The sequence below is a fragment of the Macrosteles quadrilineatus genome, unplaced genomic scaffold, assembly GCF_028750875.1.
Source record: "Macrosteles quadrilineatus isolate MER2022 unplaced genomic scaffold, UCM_ALF_1.0 Scaffold_7__1_contigs__length_78375512, whole genome shotgun sequence".
NCBI lineage: Eukaryota > Metazoa > Arthropoda > Insecta > Hemiptera > Cicadellidae > Macrosteles > Macrosteles quadrilineatus.
In genome coordinates, this window is record NW_026542600.1 from 7845615 (window position 1) to 7863904 (window position 18290).

Here is an 18290-nt window from a genome sequence, read left to right on the forward strand (position 1 = left end):
ACTTAGTAGCAGATAAATAAATATTAAATACGTTCCAAACACTAGATAAATATATTATCTGATAGCCGGTACTCCGCTATCCAAGCTACCAAGATAACGTGTTGGACTACCAAACAAGCTGTTCAGGTTAAATCAAAATAATCAAATGAATAAACAATAACAACCCTACTACTGCTACTGCTACTACCAACTTTATGTTACTTAGCTGGGCTTCTGTTAATCGGCTAATAATATTAGCTACTAGCCTACTGGCCACGTGCTTCCAACTACGCACGCTAAATCGTGCAGCCTAGGTTTGTCGGGCCTCAGAGTTATTAGCAATATAACTAACTCCTGGTACAACGCAAAATAATAACTACTACAGTCAATAAATTATATTATTTGCGCTCTAGCACCTGCCCAGAACCGTCAGGAATATACTTTTTATTCCTGACACCTGTAAATAAATCCTAACTACCGTCAGGCTTTGACCAGCACGGTTACAACTCTAACTCTCTTAAACCAAAATATAATAAAACGTCGTCCACTCACCACAAGTGGGTCACTGTCTCACTACCCAACTTGAATGCCGACACTCACTCCTTGAGCACCAATCTCACACGACACCGATGTCACCAAAACACTCCACGTCTCACTCGACAAACGCTCGCTCTTCACTGCCCGGGATCGACGACTTGAATGTCTTTTCTATACTGTCCTGAAGATCTAGGATATCCCAGGCTTATCGGCACTGATAAGCCGGGTCAAAGGGCGCTCGCTAGCTTCGCCGCCGCCGCTTGCTCACCTCAACAATCGGTGCGCGGCCAAATAGCAAAAATATACCCCCCTAGGGAAAATAACTCGTTACATCTTAAAACCTTCCTACGATCTTAATAAACAAGAAAATACCTTTTAAGCATTTTTTTTAGGCGCGGAAACCACTTCAAATTACAAAAACATACGGAACTATATTCTCAAAACGCGGAGCACATTTTGCCGAGGAAAAATAGCGGAGTGATATGGACCGCAGGTACTACTTTCTCTAGGGCACCATAGTGTTTGAAAGACTAATTATTTATATGCCTTATAGTGACTGTAGGAAAAATATAATGTGTAACACGAGTGAAAAAGGCCTTTGCTGCACTCGAGATCATTCCACACTCGCCTGCGGCTCGTGCGTAAACATTGCTCTCATGTGCAGCAAAGTGCCACTTTCACCACTAGTTACACAAATAACTATTCCAATGTTTTGGCGGTAAAAGTAACTTTTCACCAGAGAGGGTCTACAATTGTTGCACTAGCAATTTGTCCCATGTCATCGTCAGACCGTGCAGCTAGTTGGCCCGTGCCCTGCTTGTACCAAAGTATCAATACCGTACCGATATTTTAACATCGGTTCTTGGAAATGATTACCGGAATATCACCTTAGAACCAGTGGTACAGAGATTTGCCATCAGGTACCGACACATCACTAGTTTTCAGCTGTTCAAAATTAACATGTTTTTATCTGTCAAAGAAAACATATTTTGTTTTAGCCTATATAAATATCAGGCTTATGCCCGAAAGTACAAAGCCTGTTGCCATTTCATCATTTCCTGTTTACAATTTTATTCCTAAAGCAAATAAATTGGTTGATATATTTTAACAACTTTTAGTTTAAATTGTAAATTTAGTTAAAATAATTGTATCCTATCAGAGAAATATTTTCATTTGTGCTTGTTCTTTCAGATAAAGTGCCTTAAACCAAAAAATACCATCAAAATCCACGCTCAAGATCTTGAAATAGACAACGGCAAAACATCTATCAGAACAGAGTCAAGAGTCGATTCAACGCAAGTGGTTGTAACTAGCTCAACCTTGGACACGGTGAATGACTTTTATATTATCACAACTGAAAGCCCCTTGGAAGTGGAAAAGGAGTACTATATTGACCTTAGTTTTGAGGCTACATTGAAAGACGATCTTGTAGGTTATTACCGTTCAAGCTATGTCGACAGATCTTCTGGCTCGGTGAAGTAAGTTCTCTATCTGTACATTCTCTAAATGTTAAATAGCGTAAACTGTCAATTTACAACACAAAAACATAGCACAACATAAAAAAAAAAAAAAAAATAAATTGAAAAACCATAAAAACCATAGGTTTTTTCCTAAATATTTAACAATTTTTGAAGTAGGAACAAAGATAATTTTGTAATCATGTGTTGACTTGTGTTTTGTATGTTATGTACTACTGTATCAGTTTTTAAATTCTTTGTAAACAAACCATGACAATTTTCACCCGTTTATCCAACTATGTTGGATTGATGTACAGCTCGTGACATCTAAGCTGGCACTTGGTCGATCGCTACTAGTACCTATTTCAAAAACATTATGTCCCATCATGAGGCTTGCATCAACTCTCCTCGCGACCCATATGAAGGCGCTCAAGTACATAATACAAGGGGAGTCAACCCCGTGAGGCAGCGGAAATGTTTGCAGTCCGGTCTTTCCCCTACCTCCACCCTCCTCCCGTCTACACTGCCCGCCCTAGGCCAAGTGCCAGCTTAGATGTCACGAGCTCCTATGATTATTTAAAATAAAACATTGACTATTAATTGATTGGTTTATCTAATTAGATTAACCACAGGTTTGGGACAGCTAATTAAATTGTTTGATTGATTAAATTCTCCCTAGATTTAACATCCTTATGATGTAAGTTCTGCCTGGTTTGATACCGGGATGTGCTGAACTATCTAAGCCTATTTCATTCTGTTCATAACTAAATGTAAAATTAATTCTCCCACAACTGTGGAAATTATCACATTGCCACACCTGTAAATAGTACACAAAATATCTTATTTCTGGTTTATTCATTCTCACTCGCTAAATCAGCTGATTTCACAGTTGGGCTACGGCCACACGGGTGTTTTTTCACGCAAGAACGCAGCGTGAAAAAACGCGAGAAATATGGGCAGCATTAAATGTAATGAGGTATGCCACACGGAGTCTGTTTTCTCGCAGATAAGGCGCGTCTGCAAAATCACCCGCCGCGGGCCCGCAGAAGAATGGACTGGGGTGCATTTTTGAAGCTTGTTTTCACGCTCTGTCCCTGGCCACACGGGCGGGAGCAACACGCAGCTTTGATCAAGTCGTTCTAGCAAGTTAAAATAAAGTTAAATGTATAAAATTTTTTCCAGGATATCGTAAAATATTTTTGGGTCTAGCCAATTATACATTAGGATCTTAAACATAGGTCGACCTTACTGAGCCACTTAATAATTTGTTACTAAAAGGAAAGGCATTTAGTTGTACTAAAAATGTAAAGAGGCATTTATGTAGTAGAATATTCAAAGATCTAATGAAAATCTTGTCATAAAAATATTTATATTATATATTTTATTTTTTATACTAAATGTCAAAATAAAATAATTTTTGTGTTGTTTTCGTATCGAAATTAATATACCATTCATATTTCTTGTTCACGGCTTTTTACCGCTCCTGCCGCAACCTGCGTGAAAATAAGATAATATATAATATAAGATATATAATTTATTTTTTATACTAAATGTAAATAATTAAATGAAAGGTTAACAAAATAAAATAATTTTAGTATTGTTTTCGTACCGAAATCAATATACCATTCATATTTCTTGTTCACTAGTCAGAAACAAGGTTACTATTCCGGCCATGAGGAAGATTTACAACATAACTTTGTGAATTAGTCAATCAACTGCGGGTTCCCACGGCTTTTTACCGCTCCTGCCGCAACCTGCGTGAAAATAAGCTAAATTTTTTCGCGTGATAAAAACGCACGTGTGGCATACAACAGCGGGAATTCAAGCAGCGTGAAAATAAGCTACATTTTACCGCGTGAAAAAACGCCCGTGTGGCCAAAGCCTTGGTGTCGATATAAACACTAGCATGCAGTGAGCAAATAACATAGCCTTAAAAAGTAAACATAACCTAGATTACATTTTATATACGAGAGTTATTCCAAAAGTAAGGTCCGATTTGCTGAATCTATTTGAAGTGAGTGCCAAAGACAAAACACGCATGCGTGCCGACTCCCGGCATGCCTTGCTCTTCAAGCGCCGCCATTAGCATTGTTATTGTTGCTGTGTGCTGTTTATAGTATCAGTTCACAATGTTTGAAATCCAGTAACACCAACTTGTGTTGCTCTCTAATATAGAATAGCTATTTGTGTATTAAGAGTGCAAGTATGACATTACCGCTCAAATAAATAAAAACTGGCTACTGCTGTAATGATGGCATTAAAAGGGCTTCTTTTTATCGTTTCTGTTAATAATTCAATGTTGTAGGTATCTTGCGGTCACCCATTTTGAGCCCAGTGATGCCAGGAGAGCATTTCCTTGTTTTGACGAACCTTTACTGAAAGCAACCTTCCACATTAGATTGGGGCATCATCAGGACCTCAAGGCACTTAGTAACATGCCGCTGAAATCAACAAATCCTTTGTAAGTAAATGTGTATTTTCTTAATTATTTATATTTTAGTGATAAGTGTTTAGGTGAAGGGTTGTTTAACCCTCACACACAAAGTCTTGCTCACAACCGTGTTTACATGATGATCCACTTTTGGTAAGTGAGTGTGCGCACCAGCAATCAACGAGTAACATAGACTGGCAATACCTATACACTGCATAGGCCCTGAAGTTGGTTTACCGTTTCACATAGCCTTTTTCCACGCCTCTCCTCTAGCTACTGGTACAAAGAAGTTTCATGCATTTCAATAAAATCAACGAAAAACATATTTTAAAGTTGATTCTGAAATTTCAGCATATTTTAAAGAATAAAAAACAAAATTAACTCTTCTAAATAAACATGAAAACCGAAAAACAAATTGTGTGTAAAATAGCATTGGAAAAATCACAAATTTTAGTACATTTCATTTCATTACATTTATCCCTAGTACGTTTCATTGATATGCTAATTTTCAGTTAGCAGCATTAACTGGCGATTCTAACTTTTTGTTCAGTTTTTTACTCTGTAGTTTAGTAAAATTTGGTAACCTCAGGCTGAAATATTTCGTACTTATACATGTTGCCGTTAAAAATAAAATAAAATTATTTTGATCAGTGTCTTGGCTTATAAAGTTACCATCCTGTACTGGAAAGTGGAAACCTTAATGAACACATAAACAGGGTATTATTAATAAAATTAATATTAACTAGTCACATACTTCGAATAGCATTTTTTACTCCAATGACATTTTGTAAAACAGAACACTAACGTTTTTGAGGGAAAGCTGTCCAAAGGGCAGCTCAAATCTTTGTGGATATACTTGAAAATTCATCGAGATTCTCTCTCACCAATGTCAAATATACTAACAAATAGAATAGCAAACCAACACATCCTTCTAAAACTGATTAAACTAATAAATAAAACAACTTGTCCACAGAGAAAACTTCAGAGATGAAAAAATCACAAATTTTGTTTGGAGCGAGTTTGAGACTACTCCACTCATGTCCACTTACCTCGTTGCATTCATGGTTAGGTAAGTACTTTCCTTGATAGTTTCTCACAAAAACCCGTCTGTTTTTTCATAAGCATTACTTTGTAGTTGTGACATAAATAAACTGTAGAAATATTGTATTATGAAAAAAAAAAAAAAAAACGAGGTGACATTTTGGATTAGGCATTCTTTCCAATCTTTTCTATAACAAATTAAAATTAGAAAATAATTTCTGAAAAGTTTTGGATTTAGATTTTACACAATCAATTCACAATGTAAGATCTTTTGTTTATAGTCCGATTGCTACCCTTTTTAATGCATTTGGTTTCTAAATTTCCCGTTAATAGCAACCACAAAGTAAAAAAAAAAATTATTACATAAAACTTCTAAGTTTTGTGTTATTTTTTATCATATGAGCATTAAGAATAAGAGTGTTTTTTTTTACAGTGAATTTGAAGTAAACGAAGTTGTTCAAAATCCAAAGGACACCACGTTCAGAGTCTGGGCCCGGAAAGATGCGATTGATCAAAGTGCTTTTCCAGCTTTGGTCGGTCCAAAATTTCTTAAGTTTTATGAAATATTTTTTGGGAAGGAGTATTCTCTTCCAAAGCAAGATCTTTTGGCAATACCAGACTTCAAGATAGGAGCAATGGAGAACTGGGGAATGATAACCTTCAGGTTTGTAATTTACTCGGATTCAAGCCGTGATTAACTAATTAATACTTTGGGTTTATTGTGATAGGGACAGATTACTGGTAAAGATATAAATATCATTACTTTATGTCTGGAAGCAAATGCATCCTTTAAAAACTTTTGGTTTGATTTTGGCGGTTTTGAATCAACTATAAAATACCTGGTTGGATTTTCACTCAAATTTTCCCTTTAAACTTTCAGATTTATTCTTGATTTGAATTTTAAAAAAATGTCAATGAGTACTTAGGTGTGTTGCTACAGGGAAGGTAATAAAGTGGGATAAAAAATATATCCCTAAACAAGTAAAGCACATTCTATTTTCTCTCCATAAGAATAACCTAAACATTTAAATTTACATTTTGTCAGAATTTTCTTAATAAAAATTGGGCGTACAACAACGCTTTATTATAATAATATTTTTAAGTTGTACAAAATAGTTTGGAAAGGAATTGCAAAATTTCCTTAACTAGTTGCCACTACAGCAACCGAGGATTACTTTATGCAGGTATTTAATCCATTTAAAAGAATTAAACAGTTAACCGGAGGCAACAAAACTCTTTTGAAAATAATTATTGCACTATGTGATTTTATTGTAGGGAGTCTTCCCTATTGCTGGATGAAAAGACTGCATCAAGTATTATGAGGCTGTACATAGCCTCGATCATTGCCCATGAGATAGCCCACATGTGGTTCGGCAATCTGGTGACAATGCGATGGTGGACGGACCTCTGGCTCAAGGAAGGGTTCGCCACCTACATGGCAGGGTTGGCCGTTGACTATGTAAGTGTACAAAGCTGTCTTTAGAGTTTAAAAATAGTTAGTTATACAACAAGTGAGCAAATCAACACTTTATTAACCAAGAGAAAAATGTTGACACTAGAGGTGTGTGGATAGTGAAACTTCAGTTCAGATCGGATTTGGATAATTAAAGGCAAAGTTTCGGATTTGGATAGCTTGACGTTCAAGTACTTAAAAAATAAATATTGAGGTTGAGAAAATATAATTTAAATTTTTATCTACAAAAACTACAATATGAATAATGCACAGTTGTGCTGGTAGTCATAAATCTTGGTTCAGTTATAAAAACTGAAGTTTTCCACAGTTTACTCAAACTGGTAAAGAGTATACCTTATATCTTGATTCAAACAATTTATATGGCAAGACAATGTCTCAGTGTATGCTTTGTATGTTGACACATAGATTTCTTATAACTATATTACCGGTAATTTAATGACCAGCAAAATTTTAGTTAGGTCCATTTAACAACATGCCAATGATAAAGGACAGCTGGTTCCAGTTTTGAATTTTTTGAAAGCCTGAAGCTCTTATGGTCTTAAACCTAAGTTATTGTAATTTTAAAAAAATAGCCAAAAGCCTTTTTATTCATAAGCGGCATTTACCACCCAGTTATTCTCTAAATCTGTCTAAAAAATCCAAGAAAAGACAATGTTTTTAATACACAAGTTCGATCATGAGAAAAGTCAGTAGCTTTTGGGTGGTTTGAGACTGGAACCACCAGTCATGATCATTGGACTTTTTAATAAATAGTCGCGACTAAAGAAACAGCTGGTCTTCGTCACTTTCCATCTCATCTCCATTTAACAGTCATAGGTCCTACTTCACTTGTATTCAGGTTCAAATATGTAGCATTGTGTTTTTCTTAAAGATAGGTAATTATAATTCATTCTACATTCTATGATAAAACTATCTTCCAGATATTCCCTGAGTGGAATTCATTGGACGCCGAGGCGCTTTCAGATTTGCTCAGAGTCTTTCACCTAGACTCTTTGAAAACTTCTCATCCAGTGTCGGTAGTGATAAATCATCCGAAAGAAATCAGTAATATTTTTGACGCAATATCATATGACAAAGGTAAGTTTCCTTAACATGTAAGCTATTAGGGCCTAATTTATGTTTCTAAACCAATTCCTCCTGGCTTTACTAAATTCCAGTTCACTGTGCTGTACAGGTCTTGTGAATGATATTCATGATATTCATAATAACATTACTGGAAACATCATGTTTATTTTTATGGAGCTAACTGTCGTTTTGACTTTATCAAGGTGCTCAAGTTTATTTGACTTATTTATTAACTTTAAGCTTTTTAAATTGGTATTTTAAATTCATTAATTGGATTTTGACTTTGGTATATAGTCAGTATAGTAGTATAATAAGTGTGATAGTAAAAACGCAGGTGAAAAAAGTAAATAGTTAAGGATTTTTTTGTGAGTATGTTTTTAGGATGGCTAGTGTTCTAAAACTGCTTTTTGGGGTAGGCCTACAAGAAGAAGAAAGAAAAAAAACACAATTTATTCTAACTGTCACATATATAGGCCTATATGTACAAATTTGGCTAAATACAGTGCATTGTCACCCAAGTTATACCTATAGAGGGAAAATAAATAGCTTTAGATTGCTTGTTTTTTATTTACAAGTATATTCATAGTTTAAAAAATGCCAAATTTCAGAATGGTATCATAAAAATGTATGGCAGTGTAAATTAGTGCTCTTTAACTTAGGCAATATTATAATGTGGTTAAAATATATTTTTCACACCGAAATACTGGAATGTAGGATTTTCAAAAGTTCAAATAGAGATGTAAAATGCTCAGTCTTAGTTAAAACAAATATTACCTAAAATAAATTGCATTTATCAATCTTATTATGTTTCTTTTCTTCTATTTAGGTATACAATTCTTAATAGGTTTCCTTTGTAACAGCTCATTTGTTTCTTCTAGGATCATTTCTTCTGCGCATGATAAGTCTCTTCTTAGGAGAGGAAGTTTTCCGGGCTGGAATAAGCGCATATCTGCTGAAATATCAGTTTTCAAATGCCGAAAAAGATGATTTGTGGGAGTCACTAACAGAACAAGCTCACAGGTTGGTATTATTTTACATCTAGCCCAGTCAATGAAGATATAAATAAGGCAGATGTTGGAAGTAATTCTGGGAAAGCTGGAATTTTGTATGCTGTTAGACCATGTTAAGAGGTGTATTTTCCCATAAGTCCCCGCTTCTCCCCCTTGTGCTTTCCTCTCCCCCCTTTTTAGATAGATTTACAGTCTCTTAGAAAATTAGCTATACTCGTGGTGCAACTAAACTATTTATTTATAAAATTTTGTAATCAAATTAAATAACTGTTGAACCTTTTAAGCCTCAAAGGCTAAAAAAGGAAGCTCAAAGACAGTATGAGATGTCAAAAGTAACATAACAAATCTTTTGAGGAATGAATGTCCTTGGGGTCTTGGCTTCGAATCTCACCAATTACCGATGCCGTGACCCTGCATATGTAGTCTGAATTAAGGTGTTAAGGGCGCGCTTTACCCCTGTCGCGCCACCGAATGCAAGGGTTTGCAAGATATCTGTTTTCACCTGCTACATTGAAGGTAGAATCAAAGTTAGGGTCTCATATTAAAGAGGATGAAAATTTCTATAGATGTTTCTATATTTCAATTATTTTTAATACACGCCTTATAAACTTGAGTTGCAGGCCAAGGAAAAAGGTCTTTTCAACTAGCCCTAACTTATTAAAAAAACAATATTTGAACATTCGAAAAAACGCAGAACTATAAATTGGTCTTTGCACTACTATAAGCCGTAGCTATCATTATAGGTTAATTCGAAAACACGAATCTTGGAAACCACTGCAAGCGCTTCTCGCGGCGCTGTCCAATGGTGCAACATAGCTACTGAAGCCCGAGCTGAGATTTCCGAGCTGAGGTAGAGCGCACCCTTAAACAGTCTGGGCTGAAAGCCTAACCCAAAATTTGCTGCATTCTGGGTGGCAAGCTTCGAACTACTACGATAGATTGTTGGGTTTACTGGTTGTTTGGTCTAATCGATGGCCAAGCAGCTGTTGTGTCCTGGAAACAACACCAAAGAAGGTTCAAATCCAATCTGGTGTTTAATTCTTTAGTTTGCCTGTCTGTCACAGAGCTCAGGCACCTTAAGAGGCTCACCTTAAACAAACAAACAGTGCAGGTCAAGTGAGATTTTATAAGATAAATGGAATGTGGGATCTTTGTGAATTGCAGGTATGATCCTTATTGAATGCATTTCTGTCCACCAAAAACTTGTTGGATGAAATAAATGGATTGACATCCATGTAAATCTTGCCATAAGACTAACAAAAGGGAACTTTTGTGCTAATCCTCTTTTCTTAGCTCCCAGTTAAAAAAAATTTTCTTAACCAAAAACTTGAGAGACTTCCGAATATGCTATTGTCCTGTAAACACTGTAAATCTGTTACGAGGAGTGAGGTTTATACATTTGTCACAAAATTTAATTCCTGAGGCTTGAACTTTGCATAGAACTTAGACTTAAATTGTTTGGACGCTCAGATTCAAAATTCTTTTACTTTGTTCAACGCATTCTTGGTATTAGACTGATATTTGTTTTTATTTAGATTCTCAGTTTTGCCCAAAGACCTGACAGTGAAGAAAATCATGGATACGTGGACATTACAAACTGGCTATCCTGTCATAACTGTACAACGACAGTATGAACAACAGAACGTCACCATCACTCAGGTATGGGGGTCACCTTATAATTTGTTGTTTACTGTTGAATATTTATAATCTGGAAAAGTATGGTTTAGGGTTAAACGAGATTATTATTTGACCATTGATACAACTAGACATTTCATCCCCATGTTAAAGTTGTCGCTTGTTTAGTCAAAACGGACGTAATTGAAGTAAGCTGCCAACAGATTGCGCTGATGTAAATTACCGTTGAGTATGTAGACTTTTTAACACGTTGAGTGCGAGGGGCAGGAATTCTCGTCCTGCCATACCGGCACCACTGGTGCGGGGCAGGAAATGTTGTCCTCCTTGCATAACAACAATCTTACTTCAATGTGAGCTTTGTCTCGCACGCTGAACATTGTTTCTGATTGGCGCTTATTGCTCCAGTTTTATACTTCAATCCAGTATAGTTTGTTTTAAGATACAACTATTTTATTGATGGAGGGGGGGTTCCAAATTCAGTGTAGTGTGGGGCTTAAATTTAGTGAAATGTATGGAATAATGATAATAATTACTGCAGTAAAAAGCATTGTGAAAGGAACCAAACCTCATAATTGTGCTTGACGCCTTTTTGCAATATTTTTTTATGGTGTATCTGGGTTTTTGTCCCTACTTTTCCTCTCCATTTGGCAATCATAAGACTGCTTTTTAGTGCTGCTATTGGTTGGGTTCTTGTAAAATTACGTCTACAACGAGTAAAACACAGTACATGTTATAATATGCCTCACCCAATGGATGAAACTAAATTTAAACATTTTTGCACACACATCTACACAGCGCATTGGCTGCTCCTGCCACCTGCCATGGCTGGCCATTGCACGACCGCAGCGAACGTGTTAACAAAGTTAAACTGATAGTAGGATTTATTGTAAGCTACTTTTATGTCACGTGAACTATCTCAGTAACAAAATATAAGGTAGAAAATAGAATTTTGGACACTAGCACAACCTATGACTGGCTCACAGGACCATGTTATTTTTCAATAAAGATTATGCAACAGCTGGTCCATGGAGATGGGATGTCTACTTCAGTTTCCAAAAGAAAAGTCAACGATTGTAAGGCTACTTTAGTTCAGGACATGTAAGAATACGATTTTTGTATCCTTTCCGATTTGTCATGGGATGGGATTTTTCTTTCTGTGTAGCAAAGGAAACTTGATTGCTTTAAAAAAATCGTGAGTACCAATTCTTGCAAACGGCCATAATGACACAATTAGAGTTTACAGTGCTACCCAGTTCAATCTTAAGTTAAAATCAAAGTTCAGTCTTTACTGCACACTTATATGTCATCATGACTGTAATCCATCATTGTGGCGCCATCGTTATTATTGCCCGCGATCGTGGAGACAACATCAGCTATGACAAAATCTTTGACTTTTCCCACGATCCTAAAGACATGATCACTCCTGATAATGTCAAAATTGCTGACAGTTGAAAAAGTTCCTGAGAAAATTCCAAATTAAATGTAATCCCAACTGAAGTTTAGAAATATACTTTTTTCCGAAATTTAGGGACTCGTTCAACTGTAGTATAAACTATTTTGTATGTTAACTGTTGACAATTTAAACACTGGATGGGTAGGTATGAACTTAAAATAGTATAACCAATGTTGAATAATCATAATATGAAACACTGCCATTCTATGGCTAAAAGCAATAGAATAATACAGAGAGTACATCAGGACGAAACATCAGACTTATGTTCTCTGTGTTCTTTTACTATAAAATTTCTTAACAAAAAAATACTTACTAGCCAATTGGTAAGTCTTCCTTATTATTCATATGACTTAATTAATAATTTTGTTGAGAATATTGACAATAATTGAATGAGAACACCAAATGATAAATTGTTCACTTTTTAAATGATCATAATAAATTTAATATAGAACATTAGTCTATGACTGATTGTGTTAAGTAAATATTATAGTAATCAACTTTAGTGTATAAACCTTTATATTTATTTTTGCAGACTCAATACTACGCAAACAAGTCTGATATCGACTTCGACCAAAAGGCAAAGTGGTGGGTTCCTTTGAGTTTCTCCACAGAAAAGGTACTTGTTTCAGTATATTAAGTAATAGTAATATAGTTTTTAAATTAATTTGATTCATGCCAACTTATACATATTTATTGAAGCTGCTATGTCTAAACCATATGTTGGGTTTGATTTTTGCTAGATTTTTTTCTGACTTTTAGTAAAGTGTCAAATCAACAATTCAAGTGCAGAAAGTGCCTAGACAAATCTAAGATTTGTATATTGTACCGTAAAAATCTGGTTGTCTAATTTAAATAAGAGTTTAATCCACAAACATCATAAAGAGTATTTGAGAATGACACTTGTTATCAAGGATGACTTGCTATTAAGGGTCTTGCTATTGAAGTTCTACATATACATGATGTATATGTAGGGTTTTCTTTGAAGAAGTTGCTATTTTCAAATTAATATACTAAATGTATTGAACAGGCTGCAAACTGGAAACTCTACAGTCATAATAAATACATGTGTATTTGACTGTATAGTGATTGGTCGACATCAGTTTAAATGAAGGGTTAAAAATAAAATTGATTTAATTAGTAGTTAACTACTTTCTAATTTCTTTAATTTGATATACTAAAGGAACAGTTAATGAAAAAAAGAAAAAAATGAAGGATTAATTTGATATAGTTTTGAAAATAAGACAAATTTAACAAAAATGTGCTATTTTGGTAGTATTCCATTCTATTCTGATTCTTTGGAACCAAAAGGGAATCCAGGTTGTATTTACATATGTGTTTAGTGCCTGTCAAGTTTGTAACGTGTTTCATGCATCTTGTATATTAAAATAGTGTCTTTTCCATGGGACACTCACTACATATAAACATACTTTATTTTGATATAGCCAATAACTGATCATTTGTTGTACTAGGAGCACAATTTCAAGGACAATCGACCAGCAGAATGGTTTCCCAGAGGTCACAAGCAATTTTCATTTCACTTAAAAGCTGAAAAAAATGAATGGGTCATCTTCAACAACAGAGCAGCAGGTAATATATTTTAAGTAAATATCTAAAAGATTTATAATGCTACAAAGATTGTTAGAACAAATTTCTCTATGATATTGACATAAAAATAATTATATTTGTCGTTGTCGTTAGAGTTATGATTTTGGATTGTTAAACATTTTTGTTTTGTTATATGTTCTGTCAAAGTGGTTAAACAACATCAGCACAATGCAAGGTGTTGGAATAAACTCATTGTTAAATAAAGTTGGGAATGTCACTTTGCTATTGGTTGTATGTTTGAATACTTTGCTCTGTATGTATCAGTGTCTAGTCCGATGTTTGAGGCGTTGCAGGCATTAGGGTGGAAAGCCTAAAACATTCCATTAAATCAAACTTTCATTTAGAAACTAAACCTTAAACCATCAATATTTACGTAATGTGTAATATTATACTATGTTATGTTTAATTATTATTACAGGATCTATGTGCAGTTATAATATCAGTATCACTATTTCAGGACTGTATAAAACAAATTACGACCAACACAACTGGGACCTCCTCATTGCTGCTCTTAACTCACCCAAGTTCGACGATATCGATGTGATGAACCGAGCCTTACTGATCATTGATGTCATGGACTTTGCCAATTGTGGGATTCTCGACTTTAAGATCGCTTTCTCACTCATCACCTACACCGAGAGAGAAACGGCTTTCATCCCTTGGAACGCAGCTTTGACGAAACTGGAGCTAATCAAATCAAAACTAATTCGCACACCCATTTATGGTGATTTCAAGGTAAGTACCTTTCAACAGAGGTCTTCTTTGATTAAAATATCAATCCACCAATCTTAATAAATGATTTTCTTAGTACACAGTTTTGTTTAAGGAAACAAAACCAGGTCAGGATTTTGAACTGTAGAATAAAGAGGATACATAGCAGCTAACTTACCTTGAAGAAGTACTGGTAGGTCATAGAACATTCAGAAGACTCACAGAAAGCACAATATTTCATCCCCTGTGAGACTTTTTCAAATGTAGAGAAAGTGAAAGAGAAAAATTGTAAACTCGTTTATCTCTTACTCTTACTCTTTTACCATTTTGTAAACCCTCTTTCTCTATTACACTTGAAAAAGTACCCCAAGGGACGAAATATTGTGCTTTCTGTGTGTCTTCTGTTCTATAGCCTACCCTGTGCTTCTTCAAGGTAAGTTAGCTGCTATCCTCTTTGTTATTAAACAGTTTAATTCAAAGCTTAGTTAAATCTAGTAACTTTAATCAACATTTAAATTTTGAATCTTGAAACGTAAATTTCAAATCTTGAAACCCTGTGTACTTCTCTCGGTTATGAATGATTACGTAGTGTGTTGTTACAATATTACTTCAAGGATTTATTCGTTTTTGGTTTATGGGTAATCTCACATAGTTTAAACAAAATGTTTAGTTTAGAATATGATAATGGGTATGACAGTTTATCTGGTAAATGGGTGGTTCAGTTGGAAGTGTGACTAACCGTGGAACCAATACAGCGGTGTTATGAGTTTGTGTCCTGTTGTCGCCACTTTAAGTTTATCCTCATTTCCTTCTTGTACTGTACTTAATCACCACTTCCTTAAGGCTGAAGAGGACTAAGTCCTAAAACAGCCTCAGTCCAGTAGGGTTTCAGCTCTCTAGATTGGAACATCATGAAGAACGAGAACCACTTTCTTTGCAATATATCATGTGCAGATCTGATGCTCATAAAGGTAGGCAAGCTCAAGACTAAAAGAGGCCACCAACTTTTTTTATGAAACATCTGTATTGTATGCGAATAATAAAAAATAAAGTTTAATTCTCCCTTGCAATGTCTTGATTAATGATTGACTGCTTGTTATTGATTAATGGACACACTATTTGGGAGACGGGAAGTAAAAATCAAACTTGTAAATTTCAAGGACCAATAAGTTGAGAACACATCTCAAAAACCATGATGAAACATCTGTTCTAATCCAATGTATTATTGCATGTAAGTTACCGAAAAACTAAATACTTTACTCTTGAGCAGGTAAATTTTTAAATCTTTATGTTATACATAGAATTGTTTAAACCAATTCTTTTAGCTCATGAAGTATGATGTGTTTGTTAGAACTTCATGCGGCGTCTTTTGAAGTCAGTGGTATCAAATCTAAACCCGATGGAAGAAACAACTGACTTTGAGAAAGGTCGTTTAATAAGCCTTATTACTGGATGGGCGTGTCCTCTCAATGTCGGCAAATGTGGTGATCTGGCTATGGAACTCTTCAACAGCTGGTTCAAGGGACAAGACTCAGATCATAACCCGTAAGTTGTACATGTTTCAGGACTCGAGTTGTTCATTTTTACTATTTTTCACGTCCCACGTTTAAATTCTAGGCACTACGCTCTAACCAGGAATTGTTATACTCATCTACTTGATGAAAAAATTTAGCCTGGAGATCTGCAAATAGTTATATTTTAACACCTTAATAATCAATCACCCAAAAGGTTATAGTAAATGCAGCCTTAGGCAGTTGTCGGCGCTACCCTTCGGATGCTCTCTTCAACGAAATGAACTTTCTTAACATCACAGGGTGTCCACATTCTGGAAAGTCAGGGAAAAAAATTTGGGTCATTGAAAGTCAGGGAAATAGGCAAGAAGTCATGGAAAGTCATGGAAATTTCCAATTATGGATGGATTTGAGGGGACCATTCAATGCTCTAGTCAGCTGTAACCCGGACTGTTGTAGCATTTTTCAGGATTTTTCACAAATGTTCGACAATTCAATTTATTACAGTTGTATTATTTTATGAGTTTTCGGTTTGTATTAGTTCATTGTTGTACCTATTGTACTCCATTGTTATCTGTTATTACATATTTCAGTATTTTCTGCAAAATAACATGTCCAGTCAGTTATATTTGTGTGTGTATGTTATATAATAATTTGCGTGTAAAGTTCGTGAGTCATGGAAATCAATGGTAAATGGTCATGGATAGTCATGGAAAGTCATGGAAATTAATGAAAAATTTTGTGTGGACACCCTGCATCAGGCAATTGTTCATTCAAACCATGACTATATTTACATATTCCAACACGAATGACATTTTTGAAAGAGTAACACACCAATACAATCGGTAAAACAAAAACCGCCCAGTTGATTACAATTGCAACTATTTGCATTTTCAAAATACAATTAGTAGGGCTCTTTGTTCTTCTATTATTTCTTGGAATTCTCTTCATCCACACACTTAAAATGTTGCCATGGTTACTAATCATCCACAGGCTACTAAAGTTGTCATGGTTACCAATTACCCAATCACGTACGGTTTGTGACATAGCAAGGCACAGCTAGCTAAACGCAACAATAATGGGTCACGAAATTTATTTTGTTTGCTAAATCATGTAAGGTGTTGAATGTGTAAGGAACAGACGATTGTCAGTGCTAGCGGATAGCTTGAGCATGAAGCTATCGATATTTCTTTGTTGTGCTTCCATTTTATTTTTGTCAAATGAACTGTGATCTTAAAAAAATAAGCAATGCGAGAGCCTATTGCATATAAATAATGAGCAGAAATAGTTGAATATACCATGAATTTCAATACAATTTATACAAATTTCTTTGAATTTTTCTGAGATAGTGAGGTTATGTCCATCATAATTTTAGAGGCATCCATTGACCATGGTTGATCCGCCCAAGGTTCTACTGTAAGTAACTGAAGTTGGGTCATCCTGTATGTTCCAGATCTAGTAACTTTCTGATTCATATAATTCCTAATTTAGTGTTTGTAACTTATTAGGATTCCTAAGGACATCAGACAAGTTGTGTACAGTCACGCAGTTCAGTCAGGAGGCGAGGAAGTTTGGAACTTCTTGTGGGAGAAATACAAGAATGCGAATGTCGTTGCTGAGAAGAATAATATATTGAAAGCTCTTACCAACACCAAGGAAGTATGGCTGCTTGAGAGGTAAAGTTAAAATAATGTCTTAAATATTTTAAAATTCAAGGGTGCAAACCGATGTTAAGGACAGAATATACAAAAAAAGAATACCAGATCAAGTAGCTCTTTGATTCAAACACGATGAGACTAACCAGGTCTGGCTTGAATTTGTCTGAATTCCAGATTGCCAATTTATCAAACCCAGCAAAATAATTCCATCTTGACTTTTTCCTCCTCTTCTTCAACATTATTCTGCTTACTTTATGTAAGTATGTAATTTTAAAAAATTTTCCACATAAGCTTATTTCAAAATCGATGTGTGTAAATATATTAAAACAAAACAGATTTGTTTTACAGTTTCCAGATTGCTTATCGGGAAAATTTGTCAGAATAAAAACAGTTTATGGTAAGGTTTTGGTGTAAAAACAAAAAATATACGTCTATTTTTACCAATAGCATTAAAAAATCCATATAGTTTAATTTAATTTTTGTTTCTTTTAGTCCCATATTTATATGTTTTTAATTTTTAGGTTTTTGGAGTGGACCTTGGATGGCGAATCGGGGGTCAGAAAACAAGATGCTTTTATAATCTTCAGGTTAATCGCTGCCAAAGATGTGGGATTCTACGTTGCCCAAAAGTTCTTCTTTAGGAACATCGAGCGAGTGTCACAGTAGTAAGTTATAGAAATACGTGTTTAACTTTAACTATGTGAGGTTCTCTATGTCTCAAAT

The 18290-nt window shown here is 35.0% G+C and overlaps 1 protein-coding gene across 2 annotated transcripts in view; it reads left to right on the top strand.

The window, feature by feature from the left end:
• The window catches only part of LOC128998303 (aminopeptidase N-like), a 29490-nt gene that overhangs the window by 3678 nt on the left and 7522 nt on the right, over positions 1-18290 (top strand). For both annotated transcript variants that reach the window (XM_054424382.1, XM_054424383.1), the window contains exons 3-16: positions 1708-1994; positions 4279-4434; positions 5378-5473; positions 5879-6109; positions 6721-6904; positions 7840-7996; positions 8863-9004; positions 10530-10653; positions 12615-12698; positions 13552-13669; positions 14145-14422; positions 15750-15943; positions 17418-17585; positions 18089-18232. In XM_054424382.1, coding sequence (XP_054280357.1) covers positions 1708-1994; positions 4279-4434; positions 5378-5473; positions 5879-6109; positions 6721-6904; positions 7840-7996; positions 8863-9004; positions 10530-10653; positions 12615-12698; positions 13552-13669; positions 14145-14422; positions 15750-15943; positions 17418-17585; positions 18089-18232 — 2363 coding nt within the window. The remainder of the gene's footprint in view (positions 1-1707; positions 1995-4278; positions 4435-5377; positions 5474-5878; positions 6110-6720; positions 6905-7839; positions 7997-8862; positions 9005-10529; positions 10654-12614; positions 12699-13551; positions 13670-14144; positions 14423-15749; positions 15944-17417; positions 17586-18088; positions 18233-18290) is intronic.